Below are 25,701 nucleotides of genomic sequence, written 5' to 3'. Positions count from 1 at the left end.
GTTGCTAAGAGTTCGCTCACAGGCTGTATTAGGAGAAATATGGTATCTGGATTGAGGGAGGTCAGAGGCCCTTCCCATTTAGTCAGAACGTGCTTAGAGCACTCTGCAGAACTTTAGTATCACTTTTATAGACAGACACTGACAAAGTTAAGTGTGTCTAGAGGAGGTTAAGAGGGTCAAAGATCTGGAAACCATGTTACACGGATTGGCTTAAGTAACTGGAATGTTTACACCAGAAAAGAGGAGTTAAAGTGGCACGGCAGCTGTCTCCTAAAATTTATTCGAAAGTACTTGAGGGAAGGAGGAAAAATTCGATGCGTTACCTTGACTACTCCAGAGGGTAGAACCAGGACCCGTGAGTGTAAAGTTTGGGAAGCAGATTCTGATGCCAGTTTCCAAAATGTGCTAGCCATCAGAGCGCTGCGTTATGGCACTGCAATGATCTAGCAGAGACTAGTCAGTCATCTCTTGGTAATACTGCAGGAGCAATCGCTGCTCTGGAAGAGGCCTGATTAGTGGGACTTAGGGTCACTCATGATTTTGTGACTAATAAGCAGGCTAGCAGTAGGGACTTTCAAATCTGTCCATGAGGATTAACCACTACAAGAACTAGCTTCTGGCCATAAAACTGCAAAACCACCTAAAGCATAAACAATGGTTTTTAGACCATTGGACAATAAGCAGCGGAGGACCATTATCCCTGAGAGAAGGGGAACAAAGTGAGCCTACAAGTGCCAGGTCATTGTGTGAGGCAGTTTGCAGACTGTAGTGCTGGGAAGGGGTTCCTACACAGAGATCGGGAGTCTTGCTGGCTGGGGAGACGGACTGACATTTAGGCAGGCCGAGTGGGCTAGAAATGGTGGGGCAGAAGACCAAAGAGGAGAGAGCTGCACTCACAGAGGAGGAAGGATTTCTGAAGGTCTGCAGAGGAGTCCACTCACATCTCTGGCAGAGAACTGACCTGGCGTAGGTGAGAGGAAACCACCCAAGGCTGAGGAAATAGCTGCCAAAATCAGTGGGCATAGTAATTTCTGGAACTGACAGGACTGGGAATAGTTCCTGTCCTTACCAGAGTAGAGAGAGCTCGTAATACATAGGGCATGAGGCAGAATCCTCCAAAGGGTGCCTTTCTAGGGACTAAATTAGGCCAAGACTAAAGGTTGCCCTGAACATGCCCCAACAAAACTTAAAATCAAGCCTTCAAAGGGTCACACAGAATCCACGGATCCTAACTACAACCTAAAACAAAGTTCAACAGTGTTTACGAGAGCATAACAAAACCCAGCACCCAAAAATGTAAACTTCATAATTTCCAACAACCAATCAAAAATTATTAGGAATGCAAAGTGGTAAAACAAAAATATGACTCATGCCCTAGCCAGTGTGGCTCAGCTGGTTGGGTGTCGGACTGCAGGGCAAAAGGATGTCTGTTCAGTCTCCGACTGGGCTGTCTACAAGAGGCAGCTAATCAATGTTTCTCTCATACATCGATGTTTCTCTCCCTCTACTTCTCCCTCCCTTCCCCTCTCTCCAGAAATAAAATCTTAAAAAAAAAGAAATAAAGGTAAAATGAAGATTTTTCAGACCAATAACAGCTGAATTTATCACTAGCAGACCTACACTAACCAGAAATAGTAAAGGAAGTTCTTCAGACAGAAGGTTAAATTAAATCAGAATGTTATCTGGCTCAACACAAGGGAATAAACAGTTTCAGAAATGGTAAATGTGTGGTAAGTATAAAGGACATTTCCCCTTTATTTAAAAAACTCTTTAAAAGATAGCTAATTGAAACCAAAATATAGACAATGCACTATGGGATTTATAACATAGGTAGAAAAAATATTTGGTAATAATAGCACCATGGATGAAAGGGAAAATGGAAGTATTCTGTTGTAATATATGTGAAGGTATATAATATTTTTTGAAGGTACAATGTAATAAATTAGAGATGTATCCTACAAGCCCCAGAGAAGTCACTAAAAAGTCCCACCAAAGACAAAGAGTTATAGTCAGTAAGCCAATAGTAGAGATAAAAATGGAGTAGTAAGAACTTAAAAGAGGGCAAGAAAACAGAAAAAATGGAAAAAAGAATAGACGGTAAAATGATAGATTTAAATTCAACCATTCTAGTAACTGCATCACATAGAAATGGCCTAACCACTCCAGTTTTTAAAAGGCTGAACAAAAAAAACAAAACTCAGCTAGTGCCACCTCTAAAGAACTCACTTTAAGTACAAAGACGCAGCTGGGATGGAGAAAGGTAAGCCATGCAAACACTAACCAAAAGACTTCAGAGCAAGAAATAAAACCAGGGATAAAGAACATTCCATGATAAAGAGGTCAACTCATCAATTAGATATAAAGTCCTAAATGTATATTCACCAAATAACAGAGTTTCTTTTCATTTTTAAAAAATATTTTATTTTACTTTTAGAGGGGGATGGAGAAAGAGGGAGAGAAACATTGATGTGTGAGACAAACATCAATGGGCTGCCTCTCAAATGCCTCCCATCTGGGGACCTGGCCCACAACCCAGGCGTGTGCTCTGACTGGGAATCGAAATGGCAGCCTTTTGGTCCACAGGTCAGTCCACTGAGCAACACCAGCCAGGGCCAAATAACAGTTTTCAAAATACACGAAGCAGAAGTGATAGAACTAAAAGGAGACACAGATAAATCTACAATTATAGCTGGAGATTAATGCTCCTCAGTAACTGACAGAACATATAGACAAAACAAGTTAGTAAAGATATAGAAGATTTAAGCAACTAACATGAACAGAATGACATGTATTATTTTTTAAAGTATATTTTATTGATTTTGCTATTATAATTGTCCCATTTTTTTTATTCCTTTTATCCCACTCCTCCCTGCAATGCCCTACACTCCCGCATTCTCCCTGCCCACCCCACTTAGTTCATGTCCTTGGGCTGAACATATATAAGTTCTTTGGCTTCTCCATTCCCTATACTATTTCTTAACTTACCCTCATCTATTTTGTGCCTACCAATTATGCTTCTTATTCTCTATAACTCCCCCCAGCCCATTCTCCCCTTCCCCCATCCCACTGATAACCCTCCATGTGATCTTCATTTCTGTGGTTCTGTTTCTGGTCTAGTTATTTGCTTAGTTTTTGTTTTTCAGGTTCTTTTGTTGATAGTTGTGAGCTTGTTATCATTTTACTGTTCATAGTTTTTGATCTTCTTTTTCTTAGATAATTCCCTTTAACATTTCATGTAATAAGGGCTGGGTGATGATGAACCCCTTTAACTTGACCTTGTCTGGGAAGCACTTTATCTACCCTTACATTCTAAATGATAGCTTTGTTGGATAGAGTATTCTTGCATGTATGTCCTTGCCTTTCATGACTTGGAATACTTCTTTCCAGCCCTTTCTGGCCTGTAAGGTTTCTTTTGAGAAATCAGCTGATAACCTTATGGGAACTCCTTTGTAGGTAACTGTCTCTTTTTCTCTTGCTGCTTTTAAGATTCTCTCTTTATCTTTAATCTTGGGTGACTTAATGATGATGTGTCTTGGTGTGTTCCTCCTTGGGTCCAACTTCTTTGGGACTCTCTGAGCTTCCTGGACTTCCTGGAAATCTATTTCCTTCGCCATATTGGGGAAGTTTTTCTTCATTATTTGCTCAAATAAGTTTTCAATTTCTTGCTGTTCCTCTTCTCCTTCTGGCACCCCTATGATTCGGATGTTGGAGCATTTAAAGTTGTCTAGAGGTTCCTAAGCCTCTCCTCAATTTTTTGAATTCTTGATTCTTCATTCTGTTCTGGTTGAATGTTTATTTCTTCCTTTTGTTTCAAATAATTGGTTTGAGTACCAGTTTCCTTTCCTTCACTGTTGGTTCCCTGTATATTTTCCTTTATTTCACTATGTATAGCCTTCATCTCTTCCTTCATTTTGTGACTGAGCTCAATCAGTTCTGTGAGCATCCTGATTACCAGTGTTGTAAACTCTGCATCAGATAGGTTGTGTATCTCTTCCTTGCTTAATTCTTTTTCTGGAGTTTTGATCTGTTCTTCTATTTGGGCCATATTTCTTTGTCTTGGCACACCTGTTATGTAGTAAGGGGCAGAACCTCAGGTATTCACCAGGGCAGGGAAACCCTCTTTGCTGCATTATGGCTCTATATGCAAGGGAGGGGTCCGAGAGGGAACAATGCAGCTGGCTCAGCTCTGGCCCCACTTTCTGTCACTTCCTACAAGCAGATTATGCACTTTCAGGTGCTGATTCACAGGTGGGTGGGTTTGTGCACATTCTAGGACCCTGTGGGCCTCTCCCATGGACTCTCCTGTGAGACTGGGAGCTTCTCCCACTGACACAACCCCCACAGATTTTTACAGCCAGAGGTTTTGAGTGTTTTTCCAGCACTGAAACCCTGGGTTTTATGGTCTGTCTCACACTCCAATGGTTCTTCCTGGCTTACTGGCACACGAATGAATGTACGACCCACCTGTCTGCCAGCTGCTGCCTTGCCTTGCGCCCTCTCTGCCCAGCTGCCTGTCTCCGCCCCTCCTACCAGTCTGGATGAATGTTTCCTTAACTCCTTGGTTGTCAGATTTCCATGCAGTTTGAATTTCTGGCAGTTCTAGTTGTTTTTTGTTTTTAAACTGGTTTTATTCTTCTTTTAGTTGTGTGAGGAAGTGAAGTGTTTCTACCTATGCCTCCATTTTGGCCAGAACCTCCCAAATTGATGTTTATTAAACACTCCTAACAATGTAGAATACACATTCTTTCCAAGTGTGCATGAAACATTTACAATAACAGATATTTTGGGCTTTATAACTTGTCTCAATAAAATTTAAAGTATTGAAATCACATAGAGTATGATCTCTGTCCACAAAGGAATTAAACTAGAAATCCTTAATGAAATGTTCTAAAAAATACCCAAATATCTGGAAATTAAAACACACACACTTCTAAATAACCTATGGATAAAAGAAGAAATCATCAAGAAAATTAGAAAATATTCTGAATGAGTGAAAATAAAACTACTATATTAAAAGTGTGTGGTATGCAACTAATGCAGTACTTAGAGTGAAAATGATAGCATTAAATGCTTATACTGAGAAAAGAAGAAAATCTGTGATCTAAGCCAGGTGGCCAGCTTTGTTTTTTTTTTTTTCTGTAAAGGACAAGATAATAAAGTCTGTTTTGCAGGCCACACCTTGTTTCTGTCTCACACTTCTTCTTTAAACACAAAGAGCAAAAAAGGGGCTTGTAGCTCACAGGTTGTAAGAAATAGGCCATAGGCCAGATTTGGCCTGCAGGTTGGAGTTTGTTAAACCCTGATCTAGAGCTCTGTCTTGAGAATAAACTTAAAAAGAATAAACCAAATCCAAAATTAGCACAATAGAAAATATAATAAAGAATAGAACCCTGGCTGGTGTGGCTCAGTGGATTGAGCTCTGGCCTGTGAACTGAAAGGTCATCAGTTTGATTCCCAGTAAGAGCACATGCCTGGGGTGGGGGCAAGGTCCCCAGTAGGGGGCAAGTGAGAAGCAACCAATCCATGTATCTCTCACAAAGGACACATCGCTCTTTTTCGCTCTTTTTCTCCCTCTTTTTCTCTCCCTTCCCTTCTCTTTAAAAACAAGTAAATAAAATCTTAAAAAAAAAAAAAAAAGGACGGAAATCAAGAAGTAGAAAACACACACACAAAAAACAGAGAAAACTCAGCACCAAAAGCTAGTTCTCTGAAGACAAAAATTGATAAACCTCTAGTGAGGCTGATCAGAAAAAAAAAAAAAAAAAATGGAAGACATGAATTACCGATTCAGGAATGAAAGAGGGACACAACTACAGACCCTACAGAAGTGAGAGAACAGGGAATATTTGAAAACTCTTATGAAATGGAAACGTTCTAAGAAAGATATGAACTACCAAAACTCACTCATGAAGAAAGAGGCGACCTGAAGAACACTGTATCTAAGCCCACGTGGCTTTACTGGTGAACTTTACCAAACATATGAGAATGAAATAACACCAATTCTAAATAAAATTCTCCAGAAAACAGAAAAGGAGTGAACACTGTCCAATTCATTTTATGCAGCCAATATTACACTCATTAAAACTAGACAATGACATTGTAAGAGAAAAACAAGGAGAAAAAGGTTGATTTTGATTTTTTCCCTTTAAAAACAGAAATAAAGGTTATGGGGTCGTATAATTCTGAGCACTGTTAGTTAAACACAACAGTAAAACTGGTTAGTAAGCAGCCAGGGAATTTGTCAGTCACCAGTATCAGCTCTAATTATTACTTTTTATTTTCTTAGACGGAAAAAAACATAAGGTAGTTTTTTCTTAAGTTCTAAGGAAATGTTCAGATTCTCTCCTTGTTATTGTATGTTCTCTCCAATAACAAGCCCAGCAAATTCAGAGGGAGAGCAAAGTGATGGACTTCCACCCACGTACAAGTGGGAAGTCGGGTACTCCATAGTCAACACAAAGTTTTGGAAATCTATTGAACTGGGAAAGCTTTCCTTTGGTCTTTACCTTGACATGGCTCCCTTCTTTATCTGAGACGAGGGCCACATAGGTGATTTCGTGATGTCGGCAGTACTCCTGTAATTCCTCCTGGGACTGAAATAAACAAACAGTGTATGAAATAAACATGGAGCACCTGGGGCAGCTTCAAGGAATTAAAAAAAATGAAAACACTGTGTTCAACTGCATTCTCAAAGTGAACATGCTGACCTTAGGGATTATAAATATTAAGCAAGCATTGTACAGAATTCGAAGGAAGGGTAAGGCCTCTCTTGCTGTCATTACTCTCACTGCTGTTCTAAGGGGCCGTGGGCTGTCAATGTGGTCAGAACATAGTAAGAGGTTTTCAGAAGCTTCAGATCTTCCCCCTCCTTTTCTTCTTATTGAATTCATTGGGGTGACACTGCTTAACAAAATCATACAGGTTTCAGGTGCACAATTTCACAACCCATCGTCTCTACACTCCATTGTGTGCTCACCACCCCAAGTCAAGTCTCCTTCCATCACCATTTATCCCCCGGTACCCTGCTCCATGTCCCCCTCACTCTCCAGAAGATTCAAATCTTAATGGGAGGTGCAACATACAGGAATTATACAACATACACACACAAGAAAGGTTTTTGAAGAAAGCAAAGGCAAAAAATAATGGAAGGTGAAAAGCAGAATTGAATGATAAAGCAAAGAACATCGGAGCAGAGAAGCTTGCAAGAGGATGTCACTGGGCAGGACTGAAGTCACTGTTACATTTTACTGGAAGACACAGCACTTCTCTAACTATTTAAGAAGCAAGTTAACATATGGAAGAGGATACTGCTCTGAAATGATTAAAAACTATTGCTCAGCCCACTTCTGACATGAATTTTTACGTAACACAAAAACGGACAGTGGCAGCTTCAGAAACAACTTGTCAGGCGATATGAAAAGAGCCACAGGGAGAGGGGGTCTGCCTCCCCAGGCATCTATCTCTTCAGGCTCTGGGGCACCCAGTGTGGCTGAACATGCGTACAACTTGATGGCTGCCCAGGGGTTCAGTCACGTACGGGAAGTCTGAGGAACACAGTAGACACAGAACGCCTCTGGGGAGTGTGGTAGGCAGGATAATGGATGGCAAAGGTGTCCACATCCTCATCCCCAGAGCCCAGGAATTTGTTACCTTATGTGGTACAAGGGACTTTGCAGATATGGTCAAGTTAAGGATCTTGAGATACAGAGATTATCCTGGGTTATCTGGGTGGGCCCAGTGTACTTGCAAGGGTCCTTGTAATAAGAAACAGGAGGGTCAGAGTTAGAGAGATGTAAGGGCAGAAGCAGAGGTCAGAGAGGAAGGACGATGCTACACTGCCAAGTTTGAGATGGAGGATGGGGGCAGGAGCCAAAGAACGGGGGATGTTGCGTGGGGGTCTCCGGCCAGCAGTGACCACGGAACGCTGCGGATGGCTCGCCGAAAAACACTCGAGAAAAAACACATGCACAGAGACAGACTAGTTTCTGTGGAGAAGTAGGAACAAAATGGCCACCCCCCCTAGTGGGGAGTGCACTGATTTACAGTCCATACCTGCTTTTATTGGGCTCATTTTGCATAATAATTCAGGTAAAGTACAGGACTCATTAGGGGGAAGTAAGGAACCATAGAAAACAAGGAACTCTGCCAGTCTATTTTGAGTGGTGTCAAAGAGCTGTAAGACTTTGAGGAACAAACTAACTTCCTCCTTGGACCCCTCTCATTCAACTGAGAGCATTCTAAACAAAGAAGGTTTCACAGTAATTTACATATTCTTTCTTAGGCCTGATCACCCGGGAATCCGCCCTTTTCAGCACAGAGCTGCACCACCCTGTCATTGTTTCAGGCTTAGGTGGAGCAAGGGAACTAAGGCAACCAGGAGACAAGGAGGTTTTCTCCCAGACGCTGAGAACTCAGGCTATGTTAAAGCTGAGGAGCGAGGGTCCATCACCCCCTTTTGCTGCAGCCCCCCAAGTCCTTCTTTTGGGGGGCCTCCCAAGTGATCGTGCCTGTCTTAGGTCGTTCCCCTCCCCGTGGGGAATCTTACCCGTCTTTGGCTAACCGACCAAGCTTTTTGGAGTTCAGTTATGAATAAAGCAGCAGAAGCAGCACTCCTGCCAGGGAGATAAGCTTTTGTCTCCTTGCAGGCTTACGGTTCCAAGGGCGTTCCCTTAGCCTTAGTCTAGGCAGGGGTTTCAGCTTCTGATACCAGTCAGTGTGGTTCCCAACAGGGGGAAGCCTCCAGGAGCTGGAAAAGGCCAGGAAGTGGACTCCACCCACAAGGCCTTCAGAAAGAACAACCCTATCAACACTCTGAGTTGAGTCCAGTTACTATTGATTTCAGACTTCTGAAGTCCAGAAATGTACTCAACTAATAAACCGTGTTGTTTGTAACTGCTAAGTGTGTGGTGATTTGTTACTGCGGCCATGAGAAAGGCATATAGGGAGCAACTGTGACTGCAAGAATTCGAGAACCCACGGTGGGGGAGGACGAGCTGCCGTGGAAGCCGTGACTGCACTCCACTCCGCGGTGCCGTTTGTCTCATTACCTGTGACCAGTCATACATGATTTCTGCCGTGATTCCTGCCGTCCAGAGCTTCTGGGTGATGTTGATGGCCCTGGGCATGGACATCTGGCCAACACTTACAACCAGGAGGTCACAAGAGCTCACTGTAACCTGGGTCAGAAAGAGAGTGGTGACATGGAGGAGAACCTGACTGCAGGCATGTGGGGGCACCAATACCAGGAAGGAGGCAGTGCTCATGTGAAGACAGGGGTTTTGAAATCTGGTGCAGCAACATCTGTGCAAAAGCCTTTGCTTCAAAATTATATAGTAAAAAAAAAAGAAAGAAATAGCACAGTAAAAAAACTTTAATATTAGTGTTTTTAGAAGTTATTTCAGTTACCCTAAGCCATTAATCAGAAAGATACTTTTCCTCTGAGAAAACTAATCTTGCCTGAAACACAATGGAAAAAGAACCATTTTTAGTTCTGTAGACTACAGGAGGATTTCTGAACAACGGGCTTTGGTATGAGTCCGTTAACAACTATAACACTTCCCACTTATATAGGTCACTGCGGATGAGGGGAGTGAGGTTAGAAAAGGAGGAGTGGATTGTCTGAGGTCCCCCAGCTAGAGCCTGAGAACTGAAATGCAAGGATTCACACCAGGTTTTGGGTTTCTCTATCACGGCAAAGATGAGCTCCCAAATCCTAGTCTATCACTGCTGTATCTGGGGGTTCCACGTACATGACTGCAAAATAAAAGGCAACTTGAGGCACACTGGAAAGAAAACGCAGAACTTACAGGTTCTTCCATGTTGAGGACAGCAGCAGATATCTTGTCGATAGCTATGCTGACCCCAATGGCGGTGGGAACTGGCCCCAGAGCCTGTGGTCCTCTAAACTGGGGAATCTGCAGAGAAAGACATACAGGTCTGGTCACGAAATAGAAAAGCAATTGTAATTAAGGGCAAAGCAATGTTTAGAGGGCATGCACTCTCAGCAACTTATCATCAAAGGGTTCAACAAAAAGACGTGTGTGTGTATGTGACAAGTGAGAAGCAAGCACGTGTGCAAATTTAGGACAATGTCACATCTGAAAGTGCACTGCTCACTATGGCAGCTGCTAGCCACATGTGGCTTGAGCACTTGAGATATGGCTAATGTGAGCTGAAGTGTGTGGTATGTAAAATACACACTGGTCACAAAGATTCAGAATAAAAAAGGAAACCTGAAATAGCTCATTAATAATTTTTAAAGTTTTAATTACATGTTGAAATAATATTTTGGATATACTGTATTAAGTGAAACATATTATTAGAATTAATTCCACCTGTTTCTCTTTACTATTTTATATTAGTAGTCAATTTAAAATGCAACATACAGGTTCTGGACCAAAAGAGGAGTGAGTACATTTCTCCCTATTCCTCCTGCTAAGTACAGCGAAAATTCCTGGACACTACAGATAAAACGAACATTAAAAGATTCGGAAGTAGAAAGGAGCCAGGAACCATGGGACGTGTGGCTAGTTCCCTGGGTTTGGTCTTTACCCCACCTATGCTGGACTGGGTGCTGGAGAAACCTGCAACCCAGACAGGCCAAAGAGAAACAACAAAAAAGCCCTGATGAAAACCTATTTTTCCCTGGCTGGCATAGCTCAGTGGATTGAGCGCGGGCTGCGAACCAAAGTGTCGCAGGTTCAATTCCCAGCCAGGGTACATGCCTGGGTTGCAGGCCATAACCCCCAGCAACCGCACATTGATGTCTCTCTCTCTCTCTCTCTCTCTCTCTCTCTCTCTCTCTCTCTCTCTCTCTCCCTCCCTTCCCTAAGAATAAATAAATAAAAAATTAAACAAACAAACAAACCCCCTACTTTTTCTGGCCAAAAGACCAAAAAAGGAGCAACCCAGCAGCATAGAAAACTTAGACAATACCTGCCCTGTTCCAGCCAAGAAACACCATAACTAAACTTCCAACTAAAGACAAAGAAAAAAAAAACCTCTTTAAAACCATCGAGTGAGAATCACCATTCCTATAGGGGAAAAATAATTCCAATAACAGCAGATTTCTCATCAGAAACCAGAAATGTGGGGGAAATACAATAGACTCTCTTCTTCTCTTGAGTTTCTCCGAGTCAAAGGAATAAACATAACACTGTCTGATGTGGGTCTCAATGTGTGTAGCACAGCACATCGCAGGGTGGGTGGGGTAAGGGACACACAGGCAGACACGGGTTCCACACGTCATGGTGGTTACGGGATCCACATGTGGGTCAAATGGCCCAGAGTTATACACCCTCAGCAACCCAATGCCCACTTCCTGGTGTGGGTATTTTAATACAGTTATGCCAGATTTAACTATGGGAAGAAATGAAGTAAAGGTAAACAAGCCTCTCTGTACTATCTTTGCAATTTCCTGTAAATCTATAATTATTTTAAAATAAAACTTCAAAAACATTACAAGTATGGCCCGCAAGACATTTCCATCCCTCTTCCCAGATAAAAGATATATGGGTGTTCAATTATAATTGTACTACTGGTTCAATTTTTCTGTAGGTCTGAAAATTTTCAAAATAACAAGTTGAGAAAGAAATAAAATGAAGCCGGAACAGATCCACAAATCCAGGGCCAGCCCTTACCAGCAGGTCGTATCGGCCACCGGCCGCAAGGATTTCAGACGCGGCCCTTTGCCTCCGTCGGATGAACGCCACAAACTGGAAGATGATCCCGCTGTGCTGCTGCACCTTGTACACCAAGCCCAAGTTGATCAGGACCTGCCCCGGGAAACGCCACAAACATGTCAAAGGCACTGTTTTCTATCAACAGCATCAGGGCAACCTATTAGCATAAACCAAATATTCTGTAAGATCTGGCACAAAGTTTGTTTCGCTACAGCCCACCAACTCAAAGAAACTGCCCTCTTCAAGAATAACCACTTCTCTGAGGCAGACATAATAAGAATTGCTGCACAATAGGAATTGTGATGCTTGCACAGAAATTCTGACTTAAGCCAGAATTATTACTAGATATCATGTTCCAAAATGTAGAAAGCAGAGCTCTTCTGGAAAAATAAAACATTATTAGCATTAATAAAACAAAGCCCATTTCCCTCTTGTGCTGTTATTAATGCTACAAGTCTGTACTGCCAGAACCAAACAGTTGCCAAACCTGTAACTTGATGCCAAGTTTCTTCAACAGTCCAACAACCTCCTCTAGATCTTTTAAGCCATACTTCACCAGTTGGGCAACACCTGTTTTCTGTTTTATTAATGAATTTATTGCTGGTGTTAGATCTTGCAAATCTCCCTTCTGCTCAATAAATTTGTAGAGTCGACACAGCTGGAAAGCAAAGAGGCACAGTTAGCTTCCAGTCCACAGCAGGGAAGACTTACTTTGCACTGCGTTTTGTACACTCAGGGGGGACCTGGCAGAACCTTTGCATCTCCAAGAGGAGGATTTTGTAGTTGGTTATTTTAGCCTTTACCACAATCCCAAATGAGGATTATCCTTTTCCAACAACTCTAAAGCACCTCGCAGAAGCGCTTCAGGCACCTCTTCACAGTCCATTTTTAGTCACACACTTACTCATAGTTAATGCTGACCCCAGCAGAGCAGACCCTGGCTCTAGCAGAGCCTCCATTATATATTCTCAAGCCAGCATTGTTCCCCTTTCCATCCTCATTCTCATATATTCCCATTACTACAGGCACACAAGTGCGGGGTGGGGGCAGGAAGGCAAAGTCTGGCTTGTTCTAATACTACACCAAGTCAGTCAAAAATCCCTTCTCCTTCCTTTGCTTGAATGATTCTTATTTGTGGCTGGGGGAATGCATCTCAGAGAAAACTAACAGGAGCTTCAGTGGAAATTATTAAGAAACAAGATTATAGCTATATCAAGGCTGTAGGCAAGCAGAACCTGGTTCAACTCTAAATTGGCAACTGGAAACTAAGAGCTGAATGAAGAGTCAGCTTAATATAGTTTAATATAATAATCACTAATCATTTGTATTTTAAAAAACCCCCAAATTGTTAAAATCTCCTATACTCTCTTACTAAAGAGAAATTATTTTAATTTTTAAATAGTCTCATTTTAATTTTTCTTAATAAAATTATTTCTTCTCAATAAACCTTTACATTAAATTCCTCCATTAATAAAATAACCAGAAGCATTTGAGTCAGCGTCCCCAGGTTTGGGTCCTCACCCTGTCACCAACTAACTCCATGTCACTTTGGACAACCCACAATATCTCTTTGGGCCTCAGCACCTCCTCTGTAAAATAAGAAGACTGGCCCAGATATCTGAAACTGTTTTGTAATATTTCTACTCCATTTTATATATCCTGGAGTTCCATTTTTAAATAATGACAATACCAACTGTCTTTATTAGATACTAATTGTTCCATTTTAAACTGACCAACCATAACTCTGAATTAACGCTTATCATCATCATCATCAAATGACCAGTGGGTAGAGATCAGCAAAAAGAAGCTGACACTTTAGCAACCAATGTCATTTTCCTGTGTGAGAGGGAAATCTTTTTGAAATGTGACATTAGTTCAAAGAACCTTTTGGGCTTGAACCTTCAGGTAGAGAAATGCTGAATCAGGCAGTTTCTTGAGTAGATTCTTTATGCTATTTATATATACAAACTATTTGTGCACATAGGTATGTCTTGTGTACATGTCTAGGGTATTAAGTAAATACTGTTTTTTGTATTAGAATATTATATCATTGGGTCTCTTTGCATATCATCAGTATCTCCTCCAATATTTAACATTGGAAATTGAGCCTGAATTTCTAGAACTCCCTGTGCTATGTGTCTGTTTTACTTTCCCTGCCTGCAAATGGTAGGGGTGACTTTTTTTTTAAAAGATATGTAAAATTTATTTTTCAGAGGGAGGGGAAGAGAGGGAGAGAAACACTGATCAGCTGCCTCTCGCAGGTCCCCAACAGGGGAAACCGGCCCCACAACCCAGGCACAGGTGCCCTGTGCTGACAGGGAAGCGAACCGCCTTGGTTCGCAGGGTTGGTGAACCCACTAAGCCACACCAGCCAGGACTGCGGGACCTCCTAAACGGTGGTTTACGTGTGCCCTGTGAAAGCTGTTTTGAAGAGCGGAGGGTAGATACATGCTGCCTACATCCCCTCGTGGCTTTTTAAAGGCCAATACTAGTTAAGAATTGAAAGCAGTCTGTGGACTCCTCAACCTACTTGTTATATCCCTAGCACTCTGCCTGCCACACTGTAAGTGTCCAAGAGATTGAGTGACTCTGCCTGACCTGTGGATAATCATATTTTAATCTATCCCATATGTGAATTCCGCTGATCACCACAGGATCATGTAACTGTGTGTCAGTCCAAGGGCTACAAGGGTTCTGGAAAGATTTTTTAAAAAATCTCTCTTATATAAATATTCAGGAAAATATAAGAAATCCCTGTTGTCTTCTGCTTTTCAGCAACTCAGTTAAGTACAGTTTACTCTGCCAAAGATCTGGGCCCAATCTGATGACTGCGGAGAGAGTACAACAAACCTGGTTACCCCAGGAGATAGTTCTCATGCCCAGTGGGATCAAATGCAAGATTTTAGGAGCAGGAAATGTACCAGAAAAGCAAGAGCTTTAATTCAAGACCCAGCTGGGATCAGTGGGGTGTGGGATGGATGAATACCCAAATGAATCTGCAGAGCTCTGTGTGTCTTATTCGGGCCCTATAGACTTTGTTTCAGAAGAGGACAGTGAGTACCAGATCTGCTCAGCAGGAGGCTCTACCAACCACGGCCTCTACACAGGGTGTGAAAGAGAGGCATCTGGTGATGGAGAACGAACATGATGATTACAGCACATTAAGCAGCAGCATGGAGAGGCATTCTTTGATCACAACACTGGTTTTTCTCTCTTTCCTTAATCCCAGAGGTTGCCATGGTACCTATTAACACTCAAGGGAAAATGGCATCTGCGAGGTGGTAGCAGGAAGTGTGGCTGCCTTACTGCAGCAAGAATCCGGAGATGTTTCCTGGTATCACAAATTCAGAGCGCGAGCTGTAATGACTCCATTAGGAGGTACTTACACTATTAGGAGACAAAGAGAGATTACAAAATTTAGCTTCCACTTCTTTCCTCGTCAGCTTTTCTGTCTAATGCAGAAGAAAAAGGTAACAGTGAGAGTGATCAAGTGGTCCTGAACAAGATACAATTTTCAGGTTAATTCTGACAAGTACAGTCTTTATTTTGGATAAACTGCTCCTAATTATGAAGGATGGAATAATTCTGCAATTTACAAATTTTTTTTTCCAATTCACATAAAACTAACATTGTTTTACAATTTGAAAGGCCCTGACATGAAAGAATTAAAAAGGGGAAAGTTGCATCTGCTGAATGATACGGCAGCTCAGAGTTGGACAGGCTTAACCAGGGCGCTTCTGCCTGGGTGGGGCGGGCGTCCACTGATCTGTGACCCCTGCCAAAGACTTCGTACTGACAGGCTCAGCACTTCCTCTGGCACTGGCAGCCTGGCTGTGGCTGTGGGATATGAACACGGCTGACCTGAAGCCCCTCCACGAGTTCCCTGGGGTTTCTTCCAGTGTTTGACTGGCATCATACTGTATCCGTCACTGCTAAAGAGCAGCAGCACTTTGGGGGGAGGACAGAACCACTGGAAACAAACAGTAAGGCCAGGGTCCTCGAGATACACCTTGAGAAAAGCTAGTTAAGCCTTTTGGTGAATAAAGAACAATAAGCCATTATGGACTTCCACTATTTGTTCTGCCTTAATCGCAGACTGTTTGGTTCTGTTACTGAATCTTTCAGATGCCTCTTATTATGAAAACAATATTTAACTTGAAAAGAAATTAGAAAAGATAAGCAAGTGTTTACGTCCATCCCAGCCTCATAATACCACGCTACTTAAAATTTTCAAAGTTTCCCCTCCAGGGTCTGCACACACACTATCGAGTAACGAATATTAAGATGTGGCTGATTAGGAGAAGTAACTGGAGGCACCACCGCCCCAGCCCCACAGGAAGGAGGTGCTAACTGAGGCTCCAACAGCGAACTAAACCACTCTGCCCCAATCCAGCCAATCCAAATCTACGAGTGACTTTACTGATACACACAGGTAGGTTGGAAGAATTAAGAGCAGAGCATAAGGCTTCTATTCTCAATATTAACACTTCCCTCTCTTGGACTCTGGAAATTAAGCATAACCGCACTTATGAGGGTGGAGTGAGTTAGTGAAGAGATTAGAATCATGCTTGCCATGTGGCTTAGGTGCTCAGTAAAGGTCATTACTGGCAGGTATCAGCACTGATTTTTTGCCTTTAGAAGTAGGTTAGTGAAGAACTTTACTGTCTTACAAATGAAATAAGACAATTTGATCTTTTGAAATCGGAAGTTACCCTTAAAAAACACCCTGGAGGTCACCAATAGTATAGGCTTAGTCCAGAATAAAAGCTCAACCAAAACTTAACTGAAGCAGACAGAATTGGTTCTTTCACCATGAGGGAAGGAGATAAAAGTCTCAATTCAATGTTATGGTTACATCAGTACGAAAATGCTCGTGGACTATTTTTATCCTTCCTTATCAAGTCAAAGTAATTCAAGGCTTACCACAGCATCATACAGAATAATGTAGACTTGATTGAGTTTATCTTCTGGGATCCCACAGTGTAAGAGTATTGCTTTCAATAACATGGTGTGGTTCAAATAAATATTGTAATTTCTTTCCTAGGATACCCAAAAGAAAAAAAAATTATTTTCATTATAAAAGCAGTACATGTATGTGACCAAACCTAGGATTTTACCACCGATTGATCATCCTTACACATGGGAGGATCGAACATGAAAAGATTGCCTTTTAACATACTGCTTTCCAGTTTATTTTTTCATATACATTCTTTTTACATTTATTGTAGTCAAAGAGTATAACACAACTTAACACTTCATTACACATACAAAAGATACTGTGGTCTTCAGCTGTGTTGAAAAGCCTGAGCAAATTCACACAGACTTCAAGGAGGAAAGGATTTGGTTCAACGGTAACTCGCTGAGCAGCACAGGCTGGGCGAACAGTGATCCTTACTTTTGTCCACACAAGCCAATTACTGAGCAAGCGTTCAGCTGTGAGCTGTGCGTTCAGCCAGGTGCAGTGGGGAATGTAGAAAAGGAGGCACATGGGTCCCGCCCGGAAAGAGCGCAAATTCTGGGCAAGCTCTCCCCCTTGAGAGCACACCTGTGCCTTCCCTTTACCCTTCTCTCACCTAAGCTCCAAGGGCCCTTCTGCCTCTGTAACTTATTTCCTCGGCCTACACAGCCCAGCTGGCTCACTCCTACTACCTCTAACTTTCTAAGTAAACCTTTTCTTATAATTTCGGGGGGAAAAAAGAGCTCTTCTGAACAACTAACAAGGAGCACAACTCAAGAAGCAGGCGCTGTCTCATCTCAAGTGCTGTGAGAGCTGAAGAGAAAAGGCGGCCAGCCTGTCAGTGGGCAGCAGAAAGGCTTCCAGGGGAGAAAGGCCCAAACCATGGCGGGCCAGAGAAAAGTCTCTCAACACAAAGGAACACCCTGACTGGGAACGAACAGCTCAGGCTTGTGGCGCGGGGAGGGAAGGCCTGAGGAGAGCAAACCGCTGTGCTGGAAGCAGTCTCCACTGGCTAGGAGCCTGCAGGGGAGAGGAAAAGTGAAGCTGGGGAGTTGAGAGGGGGTGGAGGGAGCCACCCAGGGCTCTGAAGAGGCTATGGAAGTGCTAAGAAACCATCGTAGGAATCTTAGCTTAATATTTTGCATTTTGGAAGAATGGGCAGAGAAACAACACCCTTCCCCCAACACAAAACAGACAGAAACAAAGCCGGTTCCTGTCAAACTCTCCGCTGCCACTCTACTAAAATGTGATTCACAGTCGGCGCACACTGAGGAGCAGTTCTGCGGTGGGTCACCCCTCCCTGCGCTTGATGAAGGACTCCGGTGGTCTGATGACAACCTCAGAACGTTAGAATATGGACAAGAACCTGAAGGGCTGGAAACTCCTGGATGATTTCATAGATAGTATAGATGATTTCAGCAGTGGGCAGAGAGCTGTTGGTGGTCGAGGTGACGATATCAAATGCACATTCCAGAAGTTCTTTGGGATGGAATCGGTCTAACTTTCGAGGTCTGAACACTCGTTCTATGCAGTATCTGGAGAGAGAAACCCAGATTTCTAAGGTCATTGCTTCCTGAAATCAAAAATGTATAAGAAATTGTTGAACAAGATAAAAGTAACAAAAATGAAAAAATTAATCAGTGGTATGACCAAGAAAGCTTAAAGAAAAGATTTGCCCAGAACAGCCTTGCCTTGTGATATAGGTTCCAATTCCCAGTGTTCCCATAATTGAATATGAGGCTTGTTTTTCATTAAGTATTTGAAATAAAGATGAAATTACACACAAAAATAATTTTACCTTAAGTGCTTGCTTTCTACACAGCAATACCCACACCTTAGGCCTACGACTATTAATTGTTCACTTGCAGCTGAGAATAAAAACAGGTAAAGAACTTTGGTTTCTTTTGAGGAAAGGATCTTTAGAGTAGGGCGCCCACTTGACAATACTGCTCCAGTTTAGGGAGACCTCGGTGTCAGCTCCCTGTGGTATATGAATGCGTACAGAAAGCCTTTCCCCAGGGCGAAGTGCCTGGGGCCCCCTCATTGTTCGGCACTCCTGCTGGGTTCATTCCGTTTCCCTGCACACAGCTTTTGTTCAGTTACCTGTGTAGGCAGTTTTCACACAGGGACCATTGGCCATTTGTACCTCCAATTAAGTTTTTAAATGGGCCATCTGTGATCAAGAACAGCCAGATGTTTTTTCCCCCTAAGCGACCATTTGAGAAAGTGATTAATTATGTTGCTTGGGGACGTTTAGAAGTCACGGAATAGACTGCAGAGCTTCAGGGTACCTACCCGACTGCTACCTCCCTTGTAAAGAGGAGTCCAACTGTCCTCGTCAGTTGGACACCCCTTTATAGAAAGGGCTACTTTGCATGAGCTTTCCGACCATATTCCAAGCTCAATACTTTAAACCCCAAACTCTTTACTGTGTAAGGATCACAGAAGATAAAACATTCTTCCTGGGTTTCTTTCCCACATCCACCAAATGAAACCCCCATTGTTTCTTACCGTTTTAAATTCAGTATATTATTTCTTGCCACATATCTTGCAAAAGGAACCTGAAAAATAAAGTTTCAAAGGTCAATGTCAAGATGTACCAACTAGCATACTTCTTTTGGTTTTTAAATAACAGCTTTATTGAGATAGAACTCACATACCACAGAGCTCACCCTTCTAAAGTACAATTCAGTGGTTTTCGTACATTCACAGAGCTGTGTGCTGCTAGTCACTCACATTCCTTGACGTGTTCCTGAGTGTGTCAGTGAGCAGCAGACCCCACGTCTGCATATTCCACCCACCTTAGTCGTGGCTTTTAAGTTTGAGAAAAATTCAAGTTAAATATACTCTGCTTATATAGTTAAATATACTTTTAGTTAAATATACTCTGCTGATTTTATTATGCCAAATTAAAATCAGTGCAAGTTATTTGATTACCTGTGAATTTTTTAAAGTGTCATTTATGATAATGCAATCTTAAATGGGTACTCTCTTCTGGTAAATTTCTTGATTTTCCCATTGATCTTTTAGGAGAAATTCTTAATAACTACCCACTAATAATTATCACAACCTATAAAACCATTTTCAGATTGTCCCAAGAGATCTGATAGTATCACTGACTAATGGGTCAAATTCTAAAGGGTAATTACTTTTTTAAAATTTTTTTTAAAGATATTTATTTATTTATTTTTAGAGAGGGAAGGGAGGGAGAAAGGAAGAGAGAGAAACATCAATGTGTGGTTGCTGGGGGCCATGGCCTGCAACCCAGGCATGTGCCCTGATTGGGAATCAAACCTGCGATGCTTTGGTTTGCAGCCTGCACTCAATCCACTGACCTATGCCAGCCAGGGCAGTAATTACTTTTTATCTTTTGGAATTGTCTATCAGCTCACAGAAAGAGAGCTGATGTTCAAGAATCTACATTTCAGTCTCCTCATGTCAGGAGAAGCAGCAGCCAGTGTAAGTATCACCATGTACTGTATTTTTCAGACCATAAGACGCACCTAGGTTTTAGAGGAGGAAAATAGGAAAAAAAAATTTTGAAGCAAAAACTGTGGTAAAATGTTTAATAATATAAATAACATAATATTTCACCAATGTAAATGTAAAGAGAACTCAACAGCAGCATTAACAACCACTATTCCTCCCAAACTTGGGGGTTGGGTTGGGGGGAAATGTGCACCTTACAGTCCGAAAAATTCGATAAATGTCTGCACTTCTACCCTTTCGTTAACAGAGCTCACGTCTGATATGCTACGTATTCCCCTCTTCTCAGAATAACCCCAAATCACTTTACTTACTGTAAGAGAAAAACAAGCCAAGAATAAAGAAGGATTTTGTTCCTTAAACCATAGAGCAAAATCTGTTCTTGCAATAAGCCACACAACATAAATATGAAAAAGAAAAATGCCCTGATTCAGTACCCTCTTCAGAAAAATACAGTCAAAGGTTCAGTGTGTTCTTTGATACTTCACAACTTGACGGTGACACAAACAAGCTGGTGTTCATGGTCACTCGCATGTGAGAGTCTGTTTACACCTGACACATGCCAGGTGACGCATACATATAGTGCACCTTATGCATACACACAGTTGGTTTTTTAAAATAAGTTTCTCTCCTATAATAACAATGAAATCATATTAGAGTTCATTTGAAATATACATACTTTTCCCCCAGCTAACAATATACCATGGGCATTTCTAAAGATCAAATATAGATATGGATATATCTAAAAGATATATATGTATTTTGATCTTATACCTCTTTAATATTCCATAGGAAACTATGCAACCAATTTCCTTAGATAAACATGCTGTTTTCAGTTTTTGACCACAACAATATAATAAACATCCTTTTAATATTCATACACCGACGTATTTTTATTTTCATTAAATCAATTCCTCAAAGTGGAACTGCTGGTTTACAGGGCACAGTTTGTACATAATTAAAAAAATTATTAAATACTTTCAGGTTATTTTTCTAAAGGTTTGGTGATTTACATTCCCATCAACAACATATGAAAGTACCTATTTTCTATGACCTTGTTGTCTCTGGATATTCATTTAAATACTTCTGTCAGTCTGATGGGTGAAGTGGAGATACCTTTGCGTGGTATTTCCTCATTATTAGTGAGGCTGAACATCTCAGAAGTTTATCAGTCTGTGCATTTTCTTTTTTGAGAATTGCGTGCTTATATTCTTTGCTCATTTCTCTACTTATACGTGCTTTTGGGGACACAAGGAGTATGAAACTCTTGTCTGTCTTTATGCATGTACAGTGCTACAGATGGGCTTCTCGGCAGTGAACACCATGTGAGTGAATGACTGTAAGAGTGCTGCTGTCAGAGGGAGCCCGGGGGACCCAGAGACAGCAAGCATGAGCAGAGTTCAGTGCACCCAATTAGCAGGGACACTTGCTATTCTAAGAATTTGATTGTTGTAGACATTAACATGTCAGCAATTTCCCGAAGGTCTACCCAGGAAGTAGGGAAAAAACTCCCCTTACGTGTCTCAGTTGGCCTGGTTAACTTGGTCTGGTCACTTGGCAGAGCTCCACATCCAGGCACAGACATGGCAACTGCAATGTGGGGCTCTGGTTTCTAGGGCCAAAGGCACTTGTGTGGTTAGCAAGGAGGATGAACATAGGATCAAACGATTACTAAATTTCAGGAATGCTCTCACCCTGATAACTTCCTTAAAAATATGCTCTCTAAGGGTGACATGTAGAATCTACCTTATAGATCATAAGTCCAGCCAAAAAAGCAAAACAAAAAGATGAGTGGAGGGTACTCCTTTAACAGTTGTGCTGCCCGTGCGACCAGACATGGCATCCAAACTGTCAGCAGGGCGAGCCTCACCCGTAGATCAAAAGGAAGCATCACCAGCATCCCACTGTGGTCCATGAATAAGGCAGCTTCGTTGTGCTCGTACGTTTGCCTATTTCGGGGAAGTAGTAGCGGGGTGCACAACTGGACAGCTCCTACATCAAATTAGAAAAAAATAACCAATCATCAGGTTCTCATTCTTCCTAGGAGGCAAGTTCAAATGAACACAAACCTGACAGTGACATCCCCTGCTGCAGGGACTGTGGAAATCATCATCAATCAGTCTGTGGTCAATTCTCAATGGACAGCTCACCTAAGGTTAACTTTGTCAATTTAGTTCTATTTCTGACTCCACAAACCAGCTGTACTTTAGTAGCAAGGTTGTAATATTAAAATCTGTTTATCCTGCCCAGGTGGCTCAGTTGGTTGGAGCATCATACTGTACACCAAAAGGCTGCAGGTTTAATCCCTAGTTGGGGTGTGTATGGGAGGCAACCGATTGATGCACGTCTCCCACATTGATGTTTCTCTCCCTCTCTTTCTCCCTTCCCTTCCCCTCTCTCTAAAAATAAGTAAATAAAATCTTTTAAAATCAATGAGCATATTCTCTGGTGAGGATTAAAAATAAATAAAAAAGTCCATTTCTCCTCATCAAGCTGAGTTGTAAAAATAAACTTAAATTTCACATGATGTCAGTTGCTTGTAACTAAACTTAAAAGTAAAATATAATTGCACCCAAATCTATTATTAACTGCTTTTTTAACAGTACTTTTTAATGCTGAAAAAAATATCTTTTGAGAAAACATACGATTTTTTAAAAGAACATACCATGTCTTTTAAAGATGCGGATGATGGTTTCACAGACATGCTGCTGTATCTTGGCTGCACGGATTGAAAAGCTTCCCTAGAATACGACCAATTAAAATGTCATCAAAACCTAATCAGCAGGATCACCGAAAATATTAATCTTTGGCTTGTAGTCAGCATCATACGGCTTACTCTGAGGATCATAGAAGAGATTTCAATAAGCCAGTCCCTTTTTGAACACATTCAAGGAAGAAGAAACCAGAAGTCTTACAATGAATGCATCCTGCTTGAGGAGGGCCAGCTGGGTTCAAAGTCCAAGCCCCTAACACGGATATCTGCCTTTCAGAGAGTGAGAGAGCTATTCAAATCTGTTCTTTCTCCCTGAGGAGCTCAGGGGAACCTCAGGGTGATCATGACCCTAACAGCCGCAGGTCCCCTCCCATATGCTAAGGTGACTCACTGTGGGCTCCTTTTAAGACAAATGGCATTTAGATATTTTGTAAGTAGTTGTCCTTTCCACTTGCTTCTTATTAGAAAAGCAGTATCATTTCACCAGAGAAAATTCAGAAACAGAGAAGCAAAAAGACAAAAGAGTCACCCATAATTTGGTATCTTTCTAATACTGCCAGCCAGAAAACTCTGGCCCCTAAAATCTATACCGATCTTCCAAGAATCTCATCTCTACTTCCTCTACTACTCCTTTAAAGTTATATCACGTTTTGAGCATGTAGAAACATACATGATATAGAAGAAATCTGTTATTTACCATCCAACTTAATCAAATTTTAACATTTTGCTATAATTTTGCTATATTGCTTCATATCATGGATTTTTTGTTGTTGTTTGTTTTTATAAAGAAAACGTCGATGGCTCTCAAACCTGGCTATGCTTCAGAAACCACCTTGGGAGCTTTTACACAGATTCTTGAAGTACCTCACCTTTGGAGATTCTGTCACTAGAACGCACGCAGGGCCTGGACATCTGTTTTGTCAAAGGGCCTCCCAGGTGTTCTGATGCACAGCCAGCACTTGGAGCTGTTGACTGTTCGATCTGTATCTGAGCTGGCTGGGTGCTTTTGGCTCTGGGCAGCAGGGCCAAGGCTCCGTCTCTAAAAGCACTCCTTCAGTCTCTTGGGTCGGTAGAGAGAGGGTGGATCGGGAATTCCCTCAAGTAAATGATTAAAAGTGTGGTTCTTCCCAGAATAATGCATATGCATACATTCTGCACACACAGACCTCAGACTGAGAATTTGTGTTGAAGGCCTTACAGGACTCTATGAAAAATAAGAAACTGACTTGATCCTTCTGTGAACCAGGTTAAGCGCTCTACGGAAGCCCAGCTTAAGCCCACCTTCAGTATGTCGCTGTCATAGGTGTAATCGATGGCAGGGGGGATCCGCTGGGAGAAGATCTGGGCCATCATAGTGCGATAGGCCTTCCCGTCCACGTTGGCCAGGGTGTGATGCAGCACCTCGTGCAGCTCTGATTCCTCCATCTGGGGTGGGGGCAGCAGCTCACTCTTGAGCAGTTCTGTGGCTGTGGGCCGCTTTGCTGGGTCGTGGTTCAACAGCCAGGAGATGACAGATTTCTATAACAAAACCCAGGCATACTGGTGATGGGAAGCAACAGCTGATGCTCACGATTCTCCTGACAAGCCAGTAGTTGTTGCAGTCAAAGAAAAGACACTGCACTTCTTGCACTTAGTGGGTGCATTTTAATTTCTGAAGTCTCTGAATTTGTCATTTTCCTTCTGCACTTCAATATGGTCATAGTATTGTGCAACAATGTATTGCGTATTTTACTGTGTATAATGGGCTCCCATGTATAATGCATGCCCACATTTTCATGTGTGTTATACACAGGATTATTATACCCATGGTATATAATCATTTTACCCATGTATAATGCACATCCTTATTTCTCCCTCAAAAATTTGGCAAAAAGTGGGTATTACACACAGCAAAATAGGTTATATTAGTATTTCTTAAAACACAGAGGCCCAGCCCTGGTTGGTGTGCCTCAGTGGATAGAGTGCTGGTCTGCAAACCAAAGGGTGGCTGGTTCAATTCCCAGTCAGGGCACATGTCAGGGTTTTGGTCCAGGTCCCTATTAGGGGATGTGTGAGAGGCAACCACACATTGATGTTTCTCTCCTTCTCTTTCTCCTTCCCTTCCCCTCTCTCTAAAAAATAAATAAATAAAACCAGAAAGAAAGAAGAGAAGAGAAGAGAAGAGAAGAGAAGAGAAGAGAAGAGAAGAGAAGAGAAGAGAAGAGGACGAGACTTCCAGGGAGTCCAGGAAACTCAGAGTCCCAAAGAAATTGGACTAGAGGAGGAACAACACCGAGACATCGTAATTAAGTTACCCAAGATTAAAGATAAGGAGAGAATCCTAGAAGCAGCAAGAGATAAGGAGGCAGTTACCCACAAAGGAGTGCCCATAAGACTATCAGCTGATTTCTCAAAAGAGACCTTGCAGGCAAGAAGGGGCTGGAAAGAAGTCTTCCAAGTCATGAAAGGCAAGGACCTACATCCAAGATTACTCTATCCAGCAAAGCTTTCATTTAGAATGTAAGGGCAGATAAAGTGCTTCCCAGAGAAGATCAAGCTAAAGGAGTTCATCACCACCAAGCCCTTATTATATGAAATGTTAAAGGGACTTATCTAAGAAATAGAAGATCAAGAACTATGAACAGTAAAATGACAACAAGCTTACAACTATCAACAACTGAACCTAAAAACAAAAGCCCCAAAATTAAGCCAACAGCTAGAACAGGAACAGAATCACAGAAATGGAGATCCCATGGAGGGTTGTCAGCATGGAGAGAGAGGGGAAAGAATGGGGGAAAAGGTACAGGGAATAAGAAGCATAAATGGGAGGTAAAGAATAGACAGGGGGAGGTTAGGAATAGCAGAGGAAATGGAGAAGTCAAAGA

General features: G+C 41.9%; 1 protein-coding gene across 1 annotated transcript in view; it reads right to left on the bottom strand.

Moving 5' to 3' along the window:
- EIF2AK4 (eukaryotic translation initiation factor 2 alpha kinase 4) overlaps nucleotides 1-25,701 on the bottom strand; it is a 101,934-nt gene that overhangs the window by 10,526 nt on the left and 65,707 nt on the right. The window contains exons 21-32 of the mRNA XM_045822521.1: nucleotides 24,119-24,355; nucleotides 22,790-22,865; nucleotides 21,995-22,116; nucleotides 19,150-19,199; nucleotides 18,005-18,173; nucleotides 16,605-16,721; nucleotides 15,068-15,133; nucleotides 12,169-12,339; nucleotides 11,640-11,774; nucleotides 9,807-9,914; nucleotides 9,048-9,176; nucleotides 6,507-6,593 (exon numbers count right to left, since the gene is read on the bottom strand). Of these exons, the coding sequence (XP_045678477.1) occupies nucleotides 6,507-6,593; nucleotides 9,048-9,176; nucleotides 9,807-9,914; nucleotides 11,640-11,774; nucleotides 12,169-12,339; nucleotides 15,068-15,133; nucleotides 16,605-16,721; nucleotides 18,005-18,173; nucleotides 19,150-19,199; nucleotides 21,995-22,116; nucleotides 22,790-22,865; nucleotides 24,119-24,355 (1,467 nt within the window). The remainder of the gene's footprint in view (nucleotides 1-6,506; nucleotides 6,594-9,047; nucleotides 9,177-9,806; nucleotides 9,915-11,639; nucleotides 11,775-12,168; nucleotides 12,340-15,067; nucleotides 15,134-16,604; nucleotides 16,722-18,004; nucleotides 18,174-19,149; nucleotides 19,200-21,994; nucleotides 22,117-22,789; nucleotides 22,866-24,118; nucleotides 24,356-25,701) is intronic.

Source organism: Phyllostomus hastatus, unplaced genomic scaffold (assembly GCF_019186645.2).
Source record: "Phyllostomus hastatus isolate PE091 unplaced genomic scaffold, TTU_PhHast_1.1 phas_scaffold_501, whole genome shotgun sequence".
NCBI classification, from domain to species: domain Eukaryota; kingdom Metazoa; phylum Chordata; class Mammalia; order Chiroptera; family Phyllostomidae; genus Phyllostomus; species Phyllostomus hastatus.
Note: the sequence above shows the minus strand (reverse complement) of the source record. Positions and strands in the feature narration are given on the sequence as shown.